At 64.6% G+C, this 19,566-nt stretch overlaps 1 protein-coding gene across 2 annotated transcripts in view; it reads left to right on the forward strand.

Moving 5' to 3' along the window:
* The first annotated feature begins 5,972 nt into the window (after positions 1 to 5,972).
* RXRA (retinoid X receptor alpha) overlaps positions 5,973 to 19,566 on the forward strand; it is a 100,579-nt gene continuing 86,985 nt past the window's right edge. The window contains exon 1 of one of the 2 annotated variants that reach the window (XM_045562288.1): positions 5,973 to 6,105. In XM_045562288.1, the coding sequence (XP_045418244.1) occupies positions 6,060 to 6,105 (46 nt within the window). In that variant the 5' untranslated portion in view covers positions 5,973 to 6,059. The remainder of the gene's footprint in view (positions 6,106 to 19,566) is intronic. The other variant, XM_045562284.1, reaches the window with a different exon arrangement.

Here is a 19,566-nt window from a genome sequence, read left to right on the forward strand (position 1 = left end):
GTCCTGAGGCCTGGGGCTGGCCTGGGCCGCCTCTGAGGTGGCAGCTTCGTGCCAGTGCCCGAAAGGCAGCCTAGGCTGAGCCGGGCCCTCCCCTAGCCGGCACCCCCATGTGTTGGCGGGGGTGGGGTGGGGGGCAGCGAGCAGCAATTTTCAGTACCGTTCTTTCCACGCAAGCACCAAGGGGCGCTGGGCACACTCCTGGGTCACTGTCCCAGTCTTCAGCGCAAAGGACTTCTCTTCACGGCCCCATTCATAACCACTCCCATCTCCCCGCCGCGCGGAGGCCACATATATAACATTTAAACCACACTGGTGGATGGCAGAGACGGAGGGATATTTTTAATCCCAACAGACTATTATGGTTCATATCACGTCTGTCAAATAAATATTATGAATCATTTCCCGTTATCTTTATGGGGGCAAGACGGCCGAGGCGGGGGATTGGGCACAGACCTCCCCGCGTCTCTCCAGCGCGTATGGATATGCGCGCGGACGCAGGGAGATTTATGTGGCAATTGTTGATAGTACGTGCCCAGATCAAACACATTACCTCCCCGCTTGAGGGGCGGCGTCTGGAGAGGGGTGCGGGGGAGGGGCGTGTGCCATGTTCAGAGCCAGACGGGGTTGGGACGGGCACCCAGGCTGGGAGTCTCGGCCTTTGCCCTTCTCAACTCCTGTGACATGTTAACATCCGTTTCCCTGTGGTCATACTCTCTCTCCTTGTTAAAAGACCTCCGCGATTAGCTGGTTCTTTTCTCCCATTTTATAAAAGAAGAGACTGAGGCTCAGAGGGGCCCTTGTTCAAAGGCCACGTGAGAGTCAGTGGTAGAGCCAGGCTACAGCCTCTTACTCCTGGTACCTGCCCCAGCACCCTGTTTTCCAAGTCTAGAACCTGGCCCTTCCATCCGGACTCTAGTTGTACCTGGTACCTGTGCTCTGGCTGGCCGGCCCCTCACCGTGACAGCAGGAAGGGGGAGCGGCTCACCAGAGAGGCCCTCCCGGGGGTTCTGACCACTGACCTCAGCCCTGGGTCTGGTGACCAGGGTGCTGGAGCCACTGCATGATCTGGAGTCAGTCACTGCTGCTCTCAGCCTCAGCGTTTCCGCCTGCGAAATGGGGAAACAGGAGCCTTGGACTGTGGGGTGGGGTTAGAGGAGACGGTGCCGGAAACTTCCCTGTCCTCCTCTCCCGACTCTCTGAACAGGTCCACCCCCCAGGGGATCTGTGACTCCTTGCAGCTGGCCTTGGGTTTTGGCAGGAGCATGTATTTGGCTGTTGGGAGGCCCCTGGGGTGGACCCACCAGCTCTGTGGGAGCGGCCCGGAAATCCTGGTCCTTCCCCAGGAGCCAGCCCCATCTCCTTGAGCCTCGCTCACCTGAACTGGTTGGCTCGAGCCCCAGTGCAGCTCCCTGGGGTTCGGGACATAGGAGCCCACACAGTGACAGTGACGGAGGTAGGCTGTCTGCCTTCCAAAGACCCTCCAGCCCCCCACCCCCAGCCCTGCACTGCTTTGGGTGTGCAGAGAGGGCAGAGTGTCGTCCCACGGATGGCAAACGTTTGCCCAGCCGAGCAGAGCCAGCAGAGGCATCCTCTTCTCTTCTCCCCTCTCCCCTTCCCTTCCCCTCCTCCCCACTACGCAGAGCAGACTGGCGCTGTTTCCCCCTAGACGGATGAAGAGAGGAGATATGACGGGGTGGAGGGAGGGGACCCCTGGGTCCTAGTTCCAGCTCCATCTGGCCCTGCTGGGTGATTTCTGGGGAGCCCCTGCCTCCCTAAGTGTTACCCCCCTCCCAGCCTGAGTCACCTGTCACCACAGACAGAAAGTCTTAGCCCCAAGGAGCCACAGTGGAGGTGAGAAAGGGCCCCTTTGCGCTGGAGTGCTTGGGGACAGAAGCATGCTGGACAGGCCACCTTGTCCAGGAGAACAGGCTTGCAGTGCCTACGCCCCTGGCCTGCCTTGCTGGGGGCTGAGCGCCCCAAGCCTCTGTGAGGTTCCTTTAGCTCAGAGTCACGTGAGCCCTCTCTCCTGTGGGGGACAGGACAGGAGGCAGCCCAGCACCCCCTTAGCGCCCCGGGAGCTGCCTGGAGCCGTCCACCCAGACGCCCGCCGGCCCAGCCAGCACAGACACCGGCTTTAAGAATGTTATTCACCCAGCGATTCCGAGACTGTTTACGAGACTGAGCTGAGTCGGGCGCATGAAATAGGCCAAAGTACCTTAAAAAGCATCCTTCAGGGAAATTTTTAAAAAAAGCTCCAAACAAAAAACAAAAAACAAAAGGCTCTCAGATCCCAGGTTGTAAATAGATGGATATTACTATAAAAATACTTTTGGCTGGAGAAGCACCTGGCAGGAAGGCTGGGGTGGTTTTTTCCATGGTTTGCTCGGGCCTGGCACTCCGAATGGGGCCACCACCGTTCCGGGCGGTTTCGTGTGGGATCGTTTGCACCAAAGAGCCCCAAATTGAGGGAGACTGAAAAACAGTGGCCGCAGAAATAACAAGCGGCACCGTCACTTTCCATCAGGGAGGGGAGTGTTTCTGGAGGGGCCTCCCTCCTTGGCCGCGCCTCCGGCTCCCCGGCACCAGCCCTGACCCCCTGCTCAGGGAAGGCCAGGCTGAGAGCCACTCCCCACCTGCGGGCACCGGGGCTCATCTGCGGGGTCTGGACCCCCGATGCTCTCCACTGTCCCCAGCATCCCTAGGAGTGCTGGGGAGAGGCACGGCTGGGTGACGCCTTTTGGTGTTTCTTTGGAAGAGGCCTTGGCCTTCCCGGGGGCCAGAGGGACCGTGTTGAAATTTGCCATGTGTGCACCTCTCTGCCTCCAGGTGTGCAAAGGCTGAGGCTGGAGGGGAGGGCGCAGTGGGGAGCCAGGCCGCCCACCAAGGAGGTGACCTCAGGAGCTTCAGCTTGGCCTTTGAGGCCCCCAGGACCAGCTGTCACACCACTGCTCGGTGTGTTTTGACCACAGCTCACGCCAGCCCTTTGCCTGACGAAAACCTCCATCATTTTTTTTTTTTTTTTTGAGACAGTCTCTCTGTCTGTTGCCCTGGCACTCTGCCATAGCATCATCACAGCTCACAGCGACCTTCAACTCCAGGACTCAAGTGATCCTTCTGCACTCGCCCCCATGCCTGGCTAATTTTTCCTACTTTTAGTAGAGACGGGGTCCTGCTCTTGCTCAGGCTGGTCTCGAACTCCTGAGCTCAAGCGATCCTTCTGCCTCAGCCTCCCAGAGTGCTGGATTATAGGTGTGAGCCACCGCGCCCTGTGGAAAACCTTCAACACTGCACTCAGGACCATCCTCAAACTTGCAGGTGTGTCTTATCTCCCCTCTGGGCTGTGGCTCCAGGAGGGCAGGTGACCTGCCTAACTTATTTCATAATAGTAACAATAACTATCACTTACTGAGCCGTTCCTCGGAGCCAGCCTCTCCCCGCATTATCTCATTTAGTCATCGCAGTGACTCAGGGAGGAGGGTGTGGCTGTTTCCATTCACAAATGAGGAAACTGAGGAACAAGTAGGGAAGTAACCTGGCCAGGCCACATGGCTGGTGAGAGGCAGCACTGGGACCTGGCTCGTGCCTTGTCCATCTGGGCCCACACCTCCACCAGAGTGCCGGCGGTCTGGCCCTCGGCGAGGGCTCCGCAGGCGTTTGGTGACTGACCAAATGGTCCACAATGTTGGTAAACGGGTCATTCACATTTTCCTTCCATTGCCCTCCCCGTATTCCCGTCCTTTCTGTCCTGAGACCGGCCTGGACAGGCTGTCCACAGCTCACAGAGCTGACAGCCCTGGCAGGAAGCCAGCACAGGCTGACACCCTTGGTGGCCCAGCGGTCCCAAGGACAGGCCCTGGGTTCAAATGCCGGCTTTACCCTGCTGTGAGAAGTGCTCCATCCTGTTATCTGTCCCCACAGGTCAGGTGGGTTAGTAGTGCCCACTGCCCATGGCTGCTGGAGCATCTCATAGTGACTCTGTGTCAAAGGAGGGAGTGGGCACCACGTCCCGTGGGCTTCTCTTCCTGGCCACTTGTGCTGCATGGCCTGTGAGGGTGGATGCAGGCCAGGAAGACGGGGCCCAAAAGGGCCATGGATTGTGTGCCACAGTCTGGGGCACTAGAGGCAGGCCCAGGAGCTGGGCCTGGCACTCAGCATATGCCCAGTATATGTTGGTGCTCATGGGGCCTCCTTCTTAGGGCTTGTCCTGTGTCCCCCCACCCCTCCAAACCCCCTGCCCTGGCAGGAGGTCATCAGGTGGGGCTGGTGTGCACGGGGGTGGGGCAGTAGGTTTGTTGTGGTTGTGATGCAAGTGGGTGAGAGGCCCAGGTAAACCGGCTGCTGCTGGGAGGGGGTGCAGGCTGCCTGCTGGTCAGGGGGGTGTATATGGGTGGGGGGACCTCTGCTGGGGGCCCAGGAGCCAGCTGATAGGGGAAGGGTGGAGAGAGCTGCCCACATAGGCCTGTGGCTGTGCTGGGGGTGGGCTGCCCAACCAGGGCTCACCCTCACAGTCCCCCAGGGGTGCCCCTGCCCCAGGTGGAGTGAGGGCCTCCTGGGATCTGGCCGTTGGTGGTTGGCTTTAGGAGGGTCCTGCTTCTGCCCCATTTCACAGAGGAGGAAAGTGAAGCCCAGAGGGTGGTCACATCGGTGACAGTGGTACACCCAGGCAGCAGGACACCCTCTCCAGTCATGGGCTGTGGCTGTCTCTGGGCAGTGTGGTGGCCTTCTGCACCTGGTCATCACTGCCCTCTCTGTGCACAGCCCCTGACCCGGGAACCGCGTGCAGCCTGTGAGACTCTGGCAAGCCTCTCTGCCTGGCAGAGCCCGAGCCTGCACCCCGGGACCCTGGGTCTAACCTGGAGGTGCGCGAGGGGTGTGGCGAGGAGGGAGGCCGGGTGCCTGGCCAGCCCGGCGCAGGGGGCGGCCAGGGCTGTGCCTGCCAGGGAAGGTCGGCCTGGCTCCGTGCAGGTAGCTCACACCCAAACCCGAATTCCAGCCGCCCAGGATGGCGGAAGAGGCCCAAGCTGTCCCGGGGCAGGAGTGCTTCCTTTCGTTTTTAAACAAACAAATCATGAATTTGGAAGTCAGGGCAGAGAACTACCCAAGATATAAAAATAGCCACCAGCCACAAAGTCCTGCCCCACTCTTGCAGCCCGGTGCCTGGGAGGAGGGGTCTGAGAAGTCCGCGCTGTGTGCAAGCGTGAGCCCCTCCCCCTCGCGCTGGCCCGTGGGTCTGTCCGTGGGGGGCCGGCTGTGGGGGGAGGGCTGGGGGTCTCCGGCGTGAGCTGGGGAGGCGGACTGGGGGGCGTCCGAAAGAGTAGACGTTCCCCCAACAGAGGGGCCCCTGCTCTGAGGCGTTGGGGCTCGCCGCCACTCCCGGGCCTCAGTTTCCCCACACGTCGCGGGAATGGGCGAGGTGTGGGTGCTGGGGCCGTCCTGCCGCGCTCCACGCCGGCCCAACCGGGCCGGGGTCCCCGCGCGGCCACCGCCCGGCCGCTTTGTGTGGCCGCCACAGACAATGGCCCGGCCGCCGGGCTCCCGGCCCGCTCTCCTCCTCCCCCGCCGGCCGCGCGCGCGCGTGTGCGCGCGTGTCTTTTTGGCAGGCCGGGGAGGGAGTTCTGCGCCCGCCCCCGCCCCGCGCCCGCCGCGGCCGCCTCCCGCGCCGCCCCCGCGCGGCTCCCGGGAACCCCTGGCGGAGGCAAACTTGCAAGTTTGCGCGGCGCTCCCAACTCGCGGCGGGCGGGGCGCGGGCGCGGGCGGGCGGGGCGGCGGCGCTGCGCAGAGTCCGCGCCCGTCGCGGGCCCCCCGCCGCCCCCCCGCCGGCGCCGCAGAGCCGCGGTCGGAGCGGGGCGCGGGCGCGCGGCGGCGGGGGCGCGGGCCGGGCGCGCGCGGCGGCGGCGCGCAGGCACAAGTAGTTTACATTGTTGGGCGACTTTTGCAACAACTCGCCGCGCCGCGGCCTCCGCGCGCCGCCGCCGCCGCCGCCGCCGCCGCCGCCGCCGGCTCCCCGCCGCCCGGGCCCGGGCCGGCCGCCGGGGGCCGCGCTCGCCGCCGCGCGGGGCATGAGTGGGTCGGCGGCCATGGACACCAAGCACTTCCTGCCGCTCGGTGAGTGCTCGCGGGCCGGGCCGGGGACCGGGGAGCCGGGCCGGGCCGGGGGGCGCGTTCGCGGCGCGCGCTGGGGCCCTCGGCCCGGCCCCCTCGGACCTCGCGCCCCCGCCGCCTTCGCGCGGGTCCGGGCGCCGCGCCCGGAGGGGTCGGCGCGGGGTAACTTTTCCCTGGGCCGGGCTGGCGGGGAGGGGCGCGGGCGCGGGCCCACTGGCCGGGGCGCGAGAGGGGGCGGCGGGCTGGGGCGGTGGGTTCGCCCGGGACGAGGGGTCCCCCGCCGGCCCCGTGCGCCCCGGGCCGCCCTGGCGCCCAGCTCCAGCCGGGCCGCGCAGGAACCGGGCTGGAGCGGGAGGAGCAACTTCTGCGCTCGCTCTAAGGGTCCGGCCTCCCTGGCCCCGGGACGGACAGCGCGCTGGGCCCGAGTGGCCTCTGCGCTGCCGCCTTCAGCAGGCCGCTGGCTCCTGGCGTGTGTCTGCCCAGGCAGCAGGCTGGACCTCTCTTCCCCCAGGCGGCCGAGCCCGGTGGGCAGGTCGCCAGGGGCCGCATGAACGGGACCCTCAAACCTCGGAAGGTGCCATCCCAGAATTGGGCCCCTCACTTTAGCAGCTTTGCTGTTCTCAGGGCTGGCCCTGCGTCTGCGGGGAGGACAGCCCAGAGGCACGAGGGTCAGTTTCCTCTCCTCCCGCTGCCATCCCGCCCAGCAGCGTCCTAGCCCCAGCTGCCCAACAACTCCAGGCCCGGACTCCCTGGGAGGAGGAGTGGGCACGGCCGGGGGCACCCACCCATTGCCCTCCCCAGGGTGTGGAAGCCAGTGAGAGGCAGGCAGGGAGGGGGAGACTTTATAAATGGGCTCCAGGAAGGATATTAATTTGGTGGCGGGACGGCAGCCAGGCTGTCAGGCCAGAGAAGGATTTGTGCCGAATGGAAGTTAAAACAGCTGATTGTGAATGAAGCCGTGTCCACAGCCCCTCCTGCCTGCCCACGCCCCTGCAGCCTGGGGTGCAGTTCAGCCACGCTGGGAGGTGCTCAGAGCCCAGTGTGGGTGCAGGGCGTTTGGTGAGAGCAGGAGGTCCACACAGAGTTAGCGCCCCCCCCATGTGAGGGTGACTGGGGTGGGTGTGGGGGCTCCAAGTTTGTTCAACCTAAGAAGACTCAGTCCCTGACTCTTGTGCTGGAGGCCTTGCGGGCTGGAGTGGAGTGCTCTCTTTGGATGAGGGAGGGCATGTGTCCCCATTTTGCAGATGAGAAAACTGGCTGGGAGAGGCTGAGCTCCCAGGCTGCCAAGGGGTGGATTTGGAATTTGGACCTGCAGCTGTGGGTGCTGTGTGAGTGGAGCAGAGAAGGAAGCTGGGTTGTCTGTGACTTACTACGGCAAGGCCTGCCGTGGGGCTGGCTGAGGCGCCTGTGTGGGAGGGTGGCGTCTCTTTTCCCCGCTAGAGCTTTGCCACACATGCCTGCGGACACACAGCTGGGCTCTCCCGGCGATCCCTTCTAGAACAAGAATGCCCAGCACCGTCTCTGGTCCCTGGACGTGGCAGGGGCCTGGCTGGCCGCACTTGGGCTGGGTGCTGGGAATGCAACAAGTCTTTGTCCCTAATGGCCCTGGAAGGACGGACGGGGCTGGTCCTAGGAGTTAGCACATGTAGGGCTGGGGAACAAGGGTGCCCAGGCCACAGGGTGGCTGTCTTGGAGTCGCCATGCAGAGGAGAGGTTGTGTCTTCCCCCCACTGCCCCAGGGACCCCGATGGGTGCTCCCCCACCACAAGGAAGCTGGGAGTCTTCTGTTCTCAGAGCAGCAGCTCTCTGGACTGACCGATGGCCTCCCAGGCAGCCCACGCCCCAGGGCTGAGCGGAGAGTCCTGGGCTCTGATTACATTTTATTTTTTTCTAAGCTTGTGACCTGCTGTGAAGTCCAGTGCAGTTGAAGGTCCATTTAAGCGGCTACTTGCCTAAGCCCTTTTGTCAACACAGCCTAATCCCTCCTGGGGGGTGAGTGTCGGAGAGCCTGGCGGCTGGCTGCCCGGGTCAGACCTGGAGCTGCTGGGAAGGCAGCTGCCCCTTTGAGCTGCCCGGCCACTTTCGGGGTCTGGGGCAGAGAGGGCTTCCTCCTCCCTGCATTCGCTGCTGCTGGGCTTGGTGGGCCTAGGGAGGCTCCCGGTCACTGCCCCCCGAGCCACTCAGTGAGGGCAGGGTGCTGAGGGGTGGCTGTGCCCCCTGCCCAGCTGGCCTCCTCCTGAATGGGGGGACTGTGAGGCTGAGCCTGCAAAGTCCAAGGGTCTCAGACCATACGAGACCCTCTCTGCTGCTGGTGGCCCATTTGCCTGAGGGGACCAGGTGGCCAGCAGCAAAGCTGTAGGCACACTGACCATCCTCGGGGACCTGGGTGAGCCTGGAGCCTGGGCGAGGGGCTTCTGGTAACATCAGAGCCCTGGAGACCCAAAATAGAGCACATTCCGGGGCCTCCCGAAATAACAGGGTCACGTGACTCCCAGGAGGCTGGGCTTGGAGTCCGGCTTGGGCCTGACGAGGCAGTTCACGTCTCAGCCCGGGCACTGCCGACTTTGGGGTGTTTGTTTTGGTAAACTCCGGAGGGGGCTCTGTTTGTTGACTGGGGAAGTGTCAGGGTGAGAAAAACGGCCTGGTCAGACCGTGGCCGTGGCCTTGCTGGCCGGCATCCTTGCTTGGGGCTGGCTGCGGTGCCTGGGCCGGAGCATGCAGCTCCGACTCCTCTGCCCAGTTGTGGGCGGGACGAGCTGGGCCCCCAGGAGAGGTGGCTGCTCTGAGCGCCCTGGGGCATGTGGGGGTGCCAAGTTGAGCCAGTAGCCCTGATCACACAGGGGTGGCTGCTGTGGGCTGACTCCCAGCTCCAGCAGTGCCTGGTGGCTCTTCCAGCTGTGCCTGTCCTTCAGAGCCTGTGGGGTCTCACCTCCTCCGGGAGCCCCTCTGACTGCTCTACCGTGGCCTCTGCCCTGTCTCCTCTTTGGCTCTGGGGGAGGTTGTCGTTGGTGGTTTGCATTTTCTCTCCTGGCAAAGGGTATCTGGAGAGTTTGCTGGGCAATTACTGTGCAGGCAAAGATGGGGTGCACCCAGGGACATCTGTCCCTGGTTGCTGGCTGTGCATGCTGGGGGACTCTGGCATTAGGAGAGGGTGGCACAGACGTCAGCTGCGTGGAAGGTGGTGTGGGGGTGGGGTGGAAGTCTTAAATGTCCACCTAGAGCCAGCTGAGGCTGCCCGGGGAGTTTCATTTCTTGGGTGTTGTCCAGTCTTGCCATGGCTCGAATGTTTCAGGGCCGGGGCCGTGAGTGGAGGGCAAGGCCTGGTCCTCTGGAGGAGACGGCTCCTGGGCCCAGCGCTGCTGTCCCAGCAGACAGGGCAGAGGCCTCCCAGCTGGCTCAGGGCTGGGGCTTCGCAAGCCAAGACCTGCCCTCCTGCCCTTCTCCACTGGGCTCGAAGTTTGCCTTCAGTTGGCTTTGGTGGCCAAGGCCTTGAGGTATCCCACTCACTGGTCCATTTCTATGGGAATTGGCCACTGGTTGGGCCAGGGATGGAGCTGGCATCCATTTGGGGGTCACCTTCCCGACCTCCATCCCGATGCTCATTAGGCAGGTGGGTTTCCCGAATGCCGAATGCCGTAGCGTGGAGGGGGCAGAGAGCCTGTCCTTCCCCTCCCTCCCCCTCCCCCTGCCCACCTGCCTGCGGCGTTTGCATTTTACAAGGGGCAGTTCCATCCTCACTGCTCCCCCACCGCCAGCTGACCCAGCTGTCCCTGGATGGGGGTGGTGGTGGAGGGATCCCAGGATCGGCACCTTCCCAGAAGAGGCTCCGGCTGGCTGTGTCCTGTTGCCTGGCCGGTGGTCAGGCTGGGGTCAAGTCCTCTGGCCTTGCTGCCTGTGTGGCCTGCTCTCTGGCCTCAGTTGTCCATCTGTCAAATGGATGCACTTGTTGGCTCTTCCAGGTACTGGGAAAGGCAGCCTGGTTTGTTGCAGGCTGGCGGGGAGTTGGAGGAGCTCCATTCGTGGGGTGTATCTCCCCCTTTCCGGAGGCGAGGCCTGTGGCCAGGTCCTGCCTGTGCCTCCTGCTTGGATCAGGGTGGGGCCAGTGTTGGACCAAAACCAGGCCACGATTGCAGGTGCTGTCAGGTGTGGGGAGCAGCCTCTGGGAGAGAGGGTGGGGTGAACGCTGAAGTGGCCCCTCCTCCGGGCGTAGGCCTGCCCCCAGAGCCCTCACTTCCTCCCGCCCCCAGGACCAGCCCCACTGCAGGGACCCTTCCTTCCCGGAGGCCTGAGGAGGCGGGTGGGGCTGGGGACTGTGCGTTTGCACACCCACCCGAGCCTGGTGCGAGATGTTCTGAGCAGTTGTGCCCCAGTGCCTCACAGACAGGGAAATCGCACCCTAGAGTTACAAAGCAATTGTCTGCTCAGCAGCTGAACGAGCGTGAAATGGGGCAGAAAGCAGCTAAGTAAGATTGGCCGGGCTGTCGCTGGGGAGAGGGGCCCGCGCTCGCGTGCAAGGCCGGGTGTGTGTCTGCTCACTGTCTCGCACGCCCGCTCGCGGAGGCACGCACTCTGCCCGCCCTGCCATCCGCTCCGCTGGGAGCTGGCCCGTGCCCCGCTGTGCTGGGAGTGACCTCTCAGGCTGCGAGTGGGTCTCGGTGGTCCCTGCTGGTTTGGTCCACCATTCTGTTCTGAATCTCTCCCAACTTGTCCAGGACCCAACCCTGCACAGAGGGCGCCTGCTGTGTACCAGGGCCTTGTTGGCAGGAGCTTGGGGGGCTTCACAGAGACAAGTGCACTGTGTGGATGGGGAAACTGAGCTCTGGGCCTTTGCACTCTGCTGTCGCACCTCAGTGTGGTTCTTCCTGCATTTTCTCAGCAGATTGATTTGGGGGGGGCAGCGCTGAGCTCCACCCGGCCAGAACCTGTCCTCAGGGTGGGGGCTCTGCTCCCCCAGGTCCCTCTCCCCGTAGTTAGCATCCTGAGAAGCAGCCCACCTGCCGGGCTGGGCCTGAACTCTGTCCTGCATCCCTGGGAGCCCTACTTCTAGTCTGGTGGAGGGTGAGGGCTCACCGTGTCAGCCCTGTCTTCTGGGTCTGGGGATGTCCTGGTCCCCTGGGAAGTAGAGATCCTTTGATCTTTGCCCTAGGGTCATCCTTGGGGTGGGTGGGCTGGGAGAAGTCCCCACCTGACTGGGAAGCTGTAGGTTGGGAGAGCAGCCAGAGGCACAGCCTGGGACCCTGTGGCCTGGCATCCACCTCCTCACCCTGCCAGGGCGGTGCTGTCTGGCAGCCTGGGGTAGGGGACAGGCGAGGACGGCCACACTGGGTCCCCAGGGCAGGGCTCTGGTTATCTCTGTGGTCCCGCCCCCAACACATGCACATCACACGTGTGCACGCACACATACATGCACACAGCCCCACTCCACCAGTGCATGCAGTGGCCCCGGCCTGCCCAGCGTGACCTGACAGAATCCTGAGCCCTTCTTGGGGAGGATTCTGGCTTGTCAGTGGGCTTGGGCCATGTGCGGCTTAGGGAGCACCTGCCGGGTGCCGGCCTGGTCCTGTGGCCCACGGAGGAGGGGTGGTTCCTGTGGGAGCCCTCCTAGGGTGGGCTTTGAAGGAGAGGGAGGGTTTGGACAGGTGGGGGAGTGCCCGGAGGCAGGGACAGCTGAGCAAAGACTCAAAGGCCCGGCCAGAGGGGGTGAGCTGGGGGAGGGTGGGGTGGTGTGGTTGGGGCAGGGAGAGGTGGTAACGTGGGCGGGGTGGCTGGCCAGGCCTGGGTTCAAGGCTCAGGGGCCTGGAGACTGCGTGGGTCCCCCGGCGTGGTGGTCTTTATAGTCGGAACTGGGTCCAGTGCAGTGCAGGGGTGGGTTGGAGGCCGTGAGGCGAGGCTGGAAGGGGAGGCCCTCCTGTCTGGCTCCCTCTGGCCAGCTATGGTCCCAGGTGGGCCGGGGGCCCCTATGAGTGGCCATCCACCCTTGCCCTGGCTGGACCCCACAGTTTGGCAGGCTGGGCTGGCCTGCGGGTCTGCCTTTCCTGGCCAGAGGCCCCCTGAGCGTGGGGACAGGGAGGAGCTGCTCCCCGCCCCCACCAGCTTGCACGCTCCCCCCAGGCCTGACGTTGGCCACAGGCTGTCTGTCGGGGGCAGGGCAGCCAGACCTTCTGGGGTCAGGGCAGGGACCGCGAGGGCCATAGAGGAGGCTGGACTTCAGGGCTGGGGAGTAGGACATTGGGGATCTCTATCCCCAATTGGGGGGGCGGCAGAGCCTCTGCGAGTCTCAGTGTGAGGAGTTGCTGTGGGGGCCTCCCTGCCGAGTCTGTGTGCTGTTCCTGATTGGCCGTTGGCTCCGAGCTCCCACCCGCAGCAGGGCTCTGCCTGCTGGGGCTGGGGAAGCCAAGAGGAGCCCTTAGCCCGCGACTCTGCTTCTGCAGTGACCCAGCGCCTGCCCCTGGCCTCCGGCACCGCTGTTGGACTATCTTAACAGCAGTAGTTTCCAGCCAGGCCTCAGTTTCCCTGGCTGTGCCCAGGGCACGGGGCTGGCGGTGACTGCGCCAGCCTAAGTCTGGAGCCTCCAGCGCTGAGGGGAGGGGGGAGCGGGTTGGGCCCGGGCCAGGCCGTGTGTAAATCCTCCAGCCGCCGTGGGGAAACCATGGAGTTCAAAGCCAGCCCCGGGTGCGGCCGCGGGGCTGTAATGAGGTTACTGATTCAACAGTCTTCCTGGTGCTGCCGCCCGGAACAAGTGGGGCTGGGAAGCCCAGGGAGGGCTCTAAGTATCCCGTAATTGACTAATTTAGCTTAAGTGTCCGCACTGGCCCCGGGCAGAGGTCAGGCGGTGACAGCCCAGGTGGCCAGAGCCGCTTTGTGCACAGGCTCCCGCGGCTGCCTGTACAAACCCCCATTCAGCAGGGCCCTGGGCCGGGCTGCCCTTGCCTCCAACCTGGAGTCCCCACGCCTCGGGCTCAGCTGCCTGCCAGCCAGCCCACCTGGCCGTCCTCGCGCACCGTGTGGCGTGTGGGGCGCGGCCACAGCTTTGGACTTGGCGTTCGGTTGCCTGGATTCACATCCCGCCGTGAGGTCGGCTGGTTCCTGGCCTTGTGTTGCTCAGTGTCCCCATGCTCGAGGGCCAGGGGACGATCGCATGCCTGGGCTGGGCTGCGAAGATCCGCCAGTAGGTAGGACATCCCTTCTGCCTGCTCCTGTTTCTGAGGCTTCCTGAGGGCAGGGCCCGAAACGGTGCCCCCGCAGCCCCGCAGCCCCCGCAGCCCCCGCAGGATGTGCTCCTTGCTTAAGGAGCGGGATGGGAAAGGCCTCTCGTCTGACCGTGCGTGGCGGCCCCAGCCAACACCTGTGCTGGGGCAGGGGACGCCCCGTGCCTGGAGAGGGGCTGACAGGCCGGCGTCCAGCCTGGTCTCAGCAAGCCTGGCCTGGCGTCCGGGGACCACACGCCGCCGGCCGCGTGCTGTCGGGAGCAGGGCTGGCTTTGGGCTGCTCTGTCAGTGGCTGTGGGGGGGAGGGGGGGGCGTGGGCCGCAGCGGTGTCCGTGTGTGCTGAGCTGTCCCTGGGGTCACCTCTCCACGTGGTGGGGGGTGCTCTCTGACCCACTTGCTGCCTGGCCTGGGCAGGGCCCTTCCCCTCTCTGGGCCTCAGTTTCCCTTGGGCCTTATGGCAGTTGGAGGCCTCTGCATGTCCCTCCTGGCACCTGGACTTTGCTCTGACGTGCTGCTGGCTGTCTGGTTGTGGGGCACAGCTGGAGACCAGCTCCTCAGGAAAGGGCTCTGTGCCCCCGTGGCTGAGGGACAGGCACTGGGCTGGGGTAGGGCCAGGGTCCCTGGGGCCAGGAAGCTGTGGGCTCTGAGTCAGCCGGGGCAGGGTGTATGGTCACCCTAGTGGGGCCTAGCTCTGGGATTTGGGCTGGGTGTGCTATGGCGAAACACTTTTGGGGTGGGCACCGAGTAATGGGGAAATAGTGGCTTTTAAGAAAGGGGGTGGGGTAGCAGAGCAGAGGCCGGGGGGGCCATAGATGAGTGTGGTCAGTCCCCATGCCAGCTACCACTGAAGGACAGGCCAGCCTGGGCTCTGCCTGGGCTCTGACCTCCCCTGCTTGGAACCTTCCATGGCTCCCCATTGCCTCAGCATGGAGGCCTGGCTTGCCCCTAGCAGCCCTGTAGCCTCTCCTGCTTCATCAAGCGTCTCTCACTCTGCCCCCAGCTTTCTCATGTCTGAACATGTTGGTGAGGTTGGCTGCCCCATGGGATGAGTGAGTGCTCCCTCTGAGTCATGGGGTGTGTGGCCCTGGGCTGGCACATTCACCTCTCTGTGCCTCAGTTGCCTCACTTGTAAACTGCTTGGGGGAGTCAGCGAAGCTTCACAGAGGAGGTGATACTGTAGTTGGGTTTTGAGGGATGAGTAGGAGTTTATTTGGTGAGTTGTGGGAAGGGAATCAGAGAAGAAAGAATGGGTGGAGCCTCTCCAGGGAGATCTGGCCTGAGCCAGGGGTATGGGGAGGAGATGCCCATGCATGGGTGGGTGTCCTCCCTGGGGGTCTCTGGAGGAGCCGGCTGTGTGGCCAGGCTCTCGTAGCCTGCCCCTTGCTGGCTGGGTTACAGGCTGTGGGCATGGGGGGTGTGGTCAGCTGGTCTGGGAATAATTAACCCAGTGAGAAGCTAGGGCTGGGATGGGCCTCGCTGTGCCTGGCAGCCCCTGGCTAGCCTGCTGCCTCTCTCCTTCCTGGGCCCTGGTCTGGAGTGTGACCCATCCTGGCCCACCACACATGCGTGGTGACCCCAGCTCGGGGCTCTGGCTCCCGGGGTGAGTGGCCGTGGCTGAGTCCTTTCTGAGTGGAGCAATGGGAGTCCTGTCCCCACCTGCCTGTCTGCCCCACACCGAGTGGTCCGTCCCTGCCTCTCCCGGTGGGCAGCTCTGCCTCGGTGCCCTGGCATGAGTGCTGGGCTGTCCGCTGGCCTTGCTGTCTCCCGCCTGGAGGGAGGAAAACAGCTCTGACCAGGACCAGAGTCCACCTCGGGAGGTGGTGGGGCCGCCCCCACCCTGCTCCGCTCATGGACTTTCTGCCGGGATCAAGGTCGAGGAGGAGGGCTGAGAGGCGGGGCCTTTGTCACTGGGTGCCTGGCCACTCCAGGCCCGGGCAGTGGCGGGTGGGCCTGGGCGGGCAGCACCGCCTGTGGCTTCCGCTTCCCTCTTCTCCATCCCCCGGGCACGAGGTCAGGGCACCAGCCCCCCATCCTGGTGTGGCCCCCCTTGCCTTGGGGCTGGGACCCAGGGAGAGGTCCCCGAGAGGCCACGTGGAGATGGTCCCCAGACCCCTCCAGACCTCTGGACTGAGGGCGGTGGCACGCTCTGGGCACCGGCTGTTCCATTCCCTTTCTGCCACATGAACTTTGTGACTTGGAGCGCGTTACTTCCTTCCTCTTTCTCTCGGTTTCCTTGTTTGTAAATGGAAGGAAGGCGGTCTGGCTGAGCTGGGGCGGGAAGGACACAGCCGCTGTGCCGCTGCTGTCCCCGGGACCCTTGGCAGACCGCGCTGATGGGCGCAGCCTCCTTCCCATGGGGCCCTGAGCCCTCAGCGTCTTCTCTAGGCACCCCTGTCATCGAGGGGAGTCGGCTCACAGGTCTTGTTTGCCCCGAATCCACAGCAGCAGGCACAGCACCAGCCTCGTGCATGTTTGTTGGATGAATTCGTGCTCCCGGCAGCTTCTCCCCGGACCCTGGGCTCAGAAACATGGGAGGGGGGCCTGTTCCTTGCAAAGTTGGTTTTTGAAATCATTGCGTTTGCTTGAATCGTTCTCTTCCTGGGAGCCTGTCCCACCTGCAGGAAGGGGAAGTCCTGCTGTGTGTCTAGCCTGGTGCTGGGAGAAGATGGCAGGTCTGGGACTGGAGGCCGGGACCCTGTCCGTGAGGCATCCTTGGGCCAGCTGGAATCCCCGGGGGGCCCTGGGAGGGAGCCCGAGGCCGAGGCTGCAGGGGTGTTGTCCCCTGTGTGCCCCAGCCTTGCCCAGCCCGCATGAGGTGCAGCTGCCCCTGCTGGCCGGGCCTGGCTTCCGGTGGACACAGACTCCTGGACGCAGGGGTGCACCCCCAGCCCCAGAGGCATGCATGCGTGGGGACCCGGCCCCCTCGTCTGCTGCCGAGTTCCTCACTGAGACTTGTTAGCTGGGGGAGTTGAGGCCGGCCGTAGGGTAAGAGCAAACCCCCGACCTGCCTGCTGTCCACCTGTCTGTCCGCACTCATCTGGCTCCTGCTGGCCACTGGGGAGGGGGTAAGAGTGGTGCCTGGGGCCAAGCGGCCTGGGATGGACCCCAGTGCTGCCACTTGACAGGGTGTAACTTTGGACCAGATGTTTTTAAACCTCTTTGGGCCTTAGTTTTCCTATCTGTAAGATATCCCTGACTGCAGTCTGGGGTGGAGAGCGTGTGAATTTGGTGGTGGGAGGGTGTACTGGAGGCAGAGGGGACACAGATGAAGCATTATTAGCTCGACCTGGTGTGCAGCGGGTTGGGCCTTCTGAACTGGGTCATGAAGGATGTGTAGGAGTTTGCCCGGGGAAGTCAGTTTCCCCATCTCGGGCAGTAGTGTGCCTTCCCCCGTGGGGCTGGGCTCCGAGGCCCTGGGTGTCCTTGTAGCTCGGTGCCCCCGGCAGCTGTCCCTGGCCACAGCTCACATGGCTGTGGAACGCAGACCTCTTGCTGAGAAGAGAAACGAGGTGGGCGAGTTTTGTTTGGCTCCGCCACCACGTGCCCGCCCTGCAGGTGCCAGGGAGACACGCGGGGCCACCGTGCCACCAGCGCGTGAGGAGCGCCCCACCCCGTCTAGAGCTGCGCTGAGGGCACAGCAGGCAGGTCTCGCCTCCCGGGGCTGCCAGGCTCGTGGGGACACGGGGCTCTTCAGGTGGCCGAGGATGTCTGGGGCTCAGGAAGGGCGTGAGGGAAACGCGGGCTGGGGCTGCAGAGGGGGCGGCGGTGTCGGGCAGGACCAGGGGTGGCACAGAGCAGGGGTGCAGGTGCGCCGGGAGCAGCTCCCCCAGAGCTCCGCCGACGGCCACAGCGGTCGCCTACCCAAGGTGTCGTAGGTGTCAGCCAGTGGGCGAGGGGGAGGGCGGGCGTGGGTCAGAGGGCAGGAGAAGGCTCTGGATCTGCCCCGGGGGCACAGAGCCGTGCCAGGGTCCTGTGCCCGCCCTGTGGAGGCCCTGCTGCTGCCTGGAGGAGGGGCTGCTGGGGGCAGTGGCCTGGGCTTGGCTGGTGGATTGGAAGTCAGGGTGGCAGCGAGGGGCATCTAGGGTCACCTTGAGGCCCCGGGGCTTTGGCCTAAGCACCCGGGAGGTGGAACCTAAAAGGGAGAACCTATGGAGGGAGTGGGTTTCGGGGCCAGTTGGGTTTTGCTGTGGGCCGTGTGGGGTCTGAGTGGTGTCAGGTCCCGTGGGAGAGGCCGTGGGGAAAGGTCAGGTGGCGCTGGGGCTGGGAGGGGGCCTGGCCCCGAGGCTGGAGGAGGTGGCAGAGGAGGTTCTGGGTGGCCAGCCCCCCCCCCCCCGCCCCCAGTGCTCAGGGCTGCATTTGGAGGTGGCCCTCCCCACCCTGCCTTGTCCTTGCCCCGCCCTGAGGGTTCCAGGCCACAGAGCCACAGCTCTGGGACCACGAAGCAGCCAGCAGCAGGCCCGGAGACTCGGCCTCCCACGAGGAGGCGGGAGGTGGCTCTGGCTCTGCTGCGGGTGTGGCCCGAGGCCCAGGGCCTCTGCTCTTTCAGGACCTGTTGGAGGAGTGCATGCGGCAGCCTTGTGAAGCTGGGGGCACCGGGAGGGCCGTGGGTGCCCGAGATCCCCGGCTAGCAGCCCCCTGGCCTGGAGTCAGGGCCCTTGGGGCGCCTCACTGGACCAGGGAGCAGGGCACTGAGTGCCCCCGTCAGCTGCCTGGGTTGCAGGACGGTCCCTGCAGCGCAGCTTCCCCCTCCGCCGGCCTCCCTCAGGCTGGACGGGGGGCAGTGCCTGGGGGACAGCCACCACCAGGTGTTTGAGCCCCGCTGATTTATTCCTGGCTCCCGGGGCTGGCGTGGGACGGGTGTGGTTTATACAGAAAAGATGCCATAGTGTTTAAAGGGCCCCCTGGTGTCAGGCGCGATGGAGTCGTCCTAGCGGGAGACGTGGCCGCTTCTGGCTCCACGTTGGTGGGCTTCCAGCCCAGGTGGCACCCTGGCCCCTCCAGCCTGGGCTGGCATCCCCCAGGACGAGGGGTCACAGGTGCCGTCGCCACCACCCCTGCTGGCTGAGTGCTCGGGAGAGGCGTGTCCCCGAGTGTGTCCGGCTACAGCCACGGCGGGCAGTCTGGGTGTTGCGTCTTCTCTGCCCGCAGCGAATTTCCAGGACTTATCTGCGTGTGGACAGTTAGTGTGTGTCCGCGCTGGACAGCAGGGCCGCTCGTGCTCGGCTGACGGGGTGGGGAGGGGACGGCCCCTGGCACCCACGAGGCCTGGACGTGGCTGATAAGCTGTGAAGCTGTTATCGGAGGGGCGGCCAGCGCCTCCACCCCCACAGCATCCCTCCAGCCCGAGCTGAGGCCAGACCCCGCGCTCCGCCGGCCCTGTGGGTGAGGGGAGGGCCTGGGGGTCTCCAGGGACTCGCAGAGCTCAGAGGTCCTTCCAGGGCTCTGGAGACGGCTGCCCAGTGCCCCCTCCCTGCTGACACCCCCATGCCTCCCGGCTGGCCCTCCCCCTGCCCCCAGGTTTCCCTGGCTGCCTTTCTGAGAACAAGGGAGTAATTGTTGTCACCGCTGTTGTTGGTCTCCTGTCTGGGCTCCTTGCTTGGCGTGTGGCAGCCCATGCCAGCGGGGACCTGGGGACTCAGAGCAGGACCTGGGCTGCTGGCCTGCATGCCTGGTGTCTGGATGGGGCTGGCGGAGTCTCCCACCTGGGGCCTGCCCAGGGACCTGGAGGCCCACGGGGCTCAGAGTCCCGCGGTGTGTGCCTTGTCCCTGCGGTGTGTGGGGACCCCCTGGTGCTCTTGGGCCGGCTCAGAGGCCCTGCAGGCAGGAGTGCGCTTGGCAGAAAGGCTGGGACCGGGGTGGGGGCGTGTTGCCCTGGGCTGTCTTCTTTCTCCTGCCCGGCCCTCAGGGCCTCACCGTCCTTCCCAGACCCTCCCTGGGGCAGGTTCCCAGCCAGACTGTGCGTGTGTTCGCGCCTGTGCATCTGTGTGCCTGTGTTTGAGAGCCTGTGGGTGTCAGCATGTGCACCTGTGTGCGCATGTATGAGCCATGTGTGCATGTGTGTGTGCCTGTGTGCACATGCATGTACATGTATGTGCATGCATGAGCCCGTGTGTGCATGTGTGTGCACATGTGTGTGCCTGCGGGCATGTGAGCCTACATGTGTGCACCTGTGTGTGCGTGTGTGTGCCTGTGTGAGCCTGTGTGTGCATGTGTGTGGGAGCATCCATGCCCTGTGTGAACCTGTGTCCACGTCCCT

Source organism: Lemur catta, chromosome 10, assembly GCF_020740605.2.
Source record: "Lemur catta isolate mLemCat1 chromosome 10, mLemCat1.pri, whole genome shotgun sequence".
Taxonomy (NCBI): domain Eukaryota; kingdom Metazoa; phylum Chordata; class Mammalia; order Primates; family Lemuridae; genus Lemur; species Lemur catta.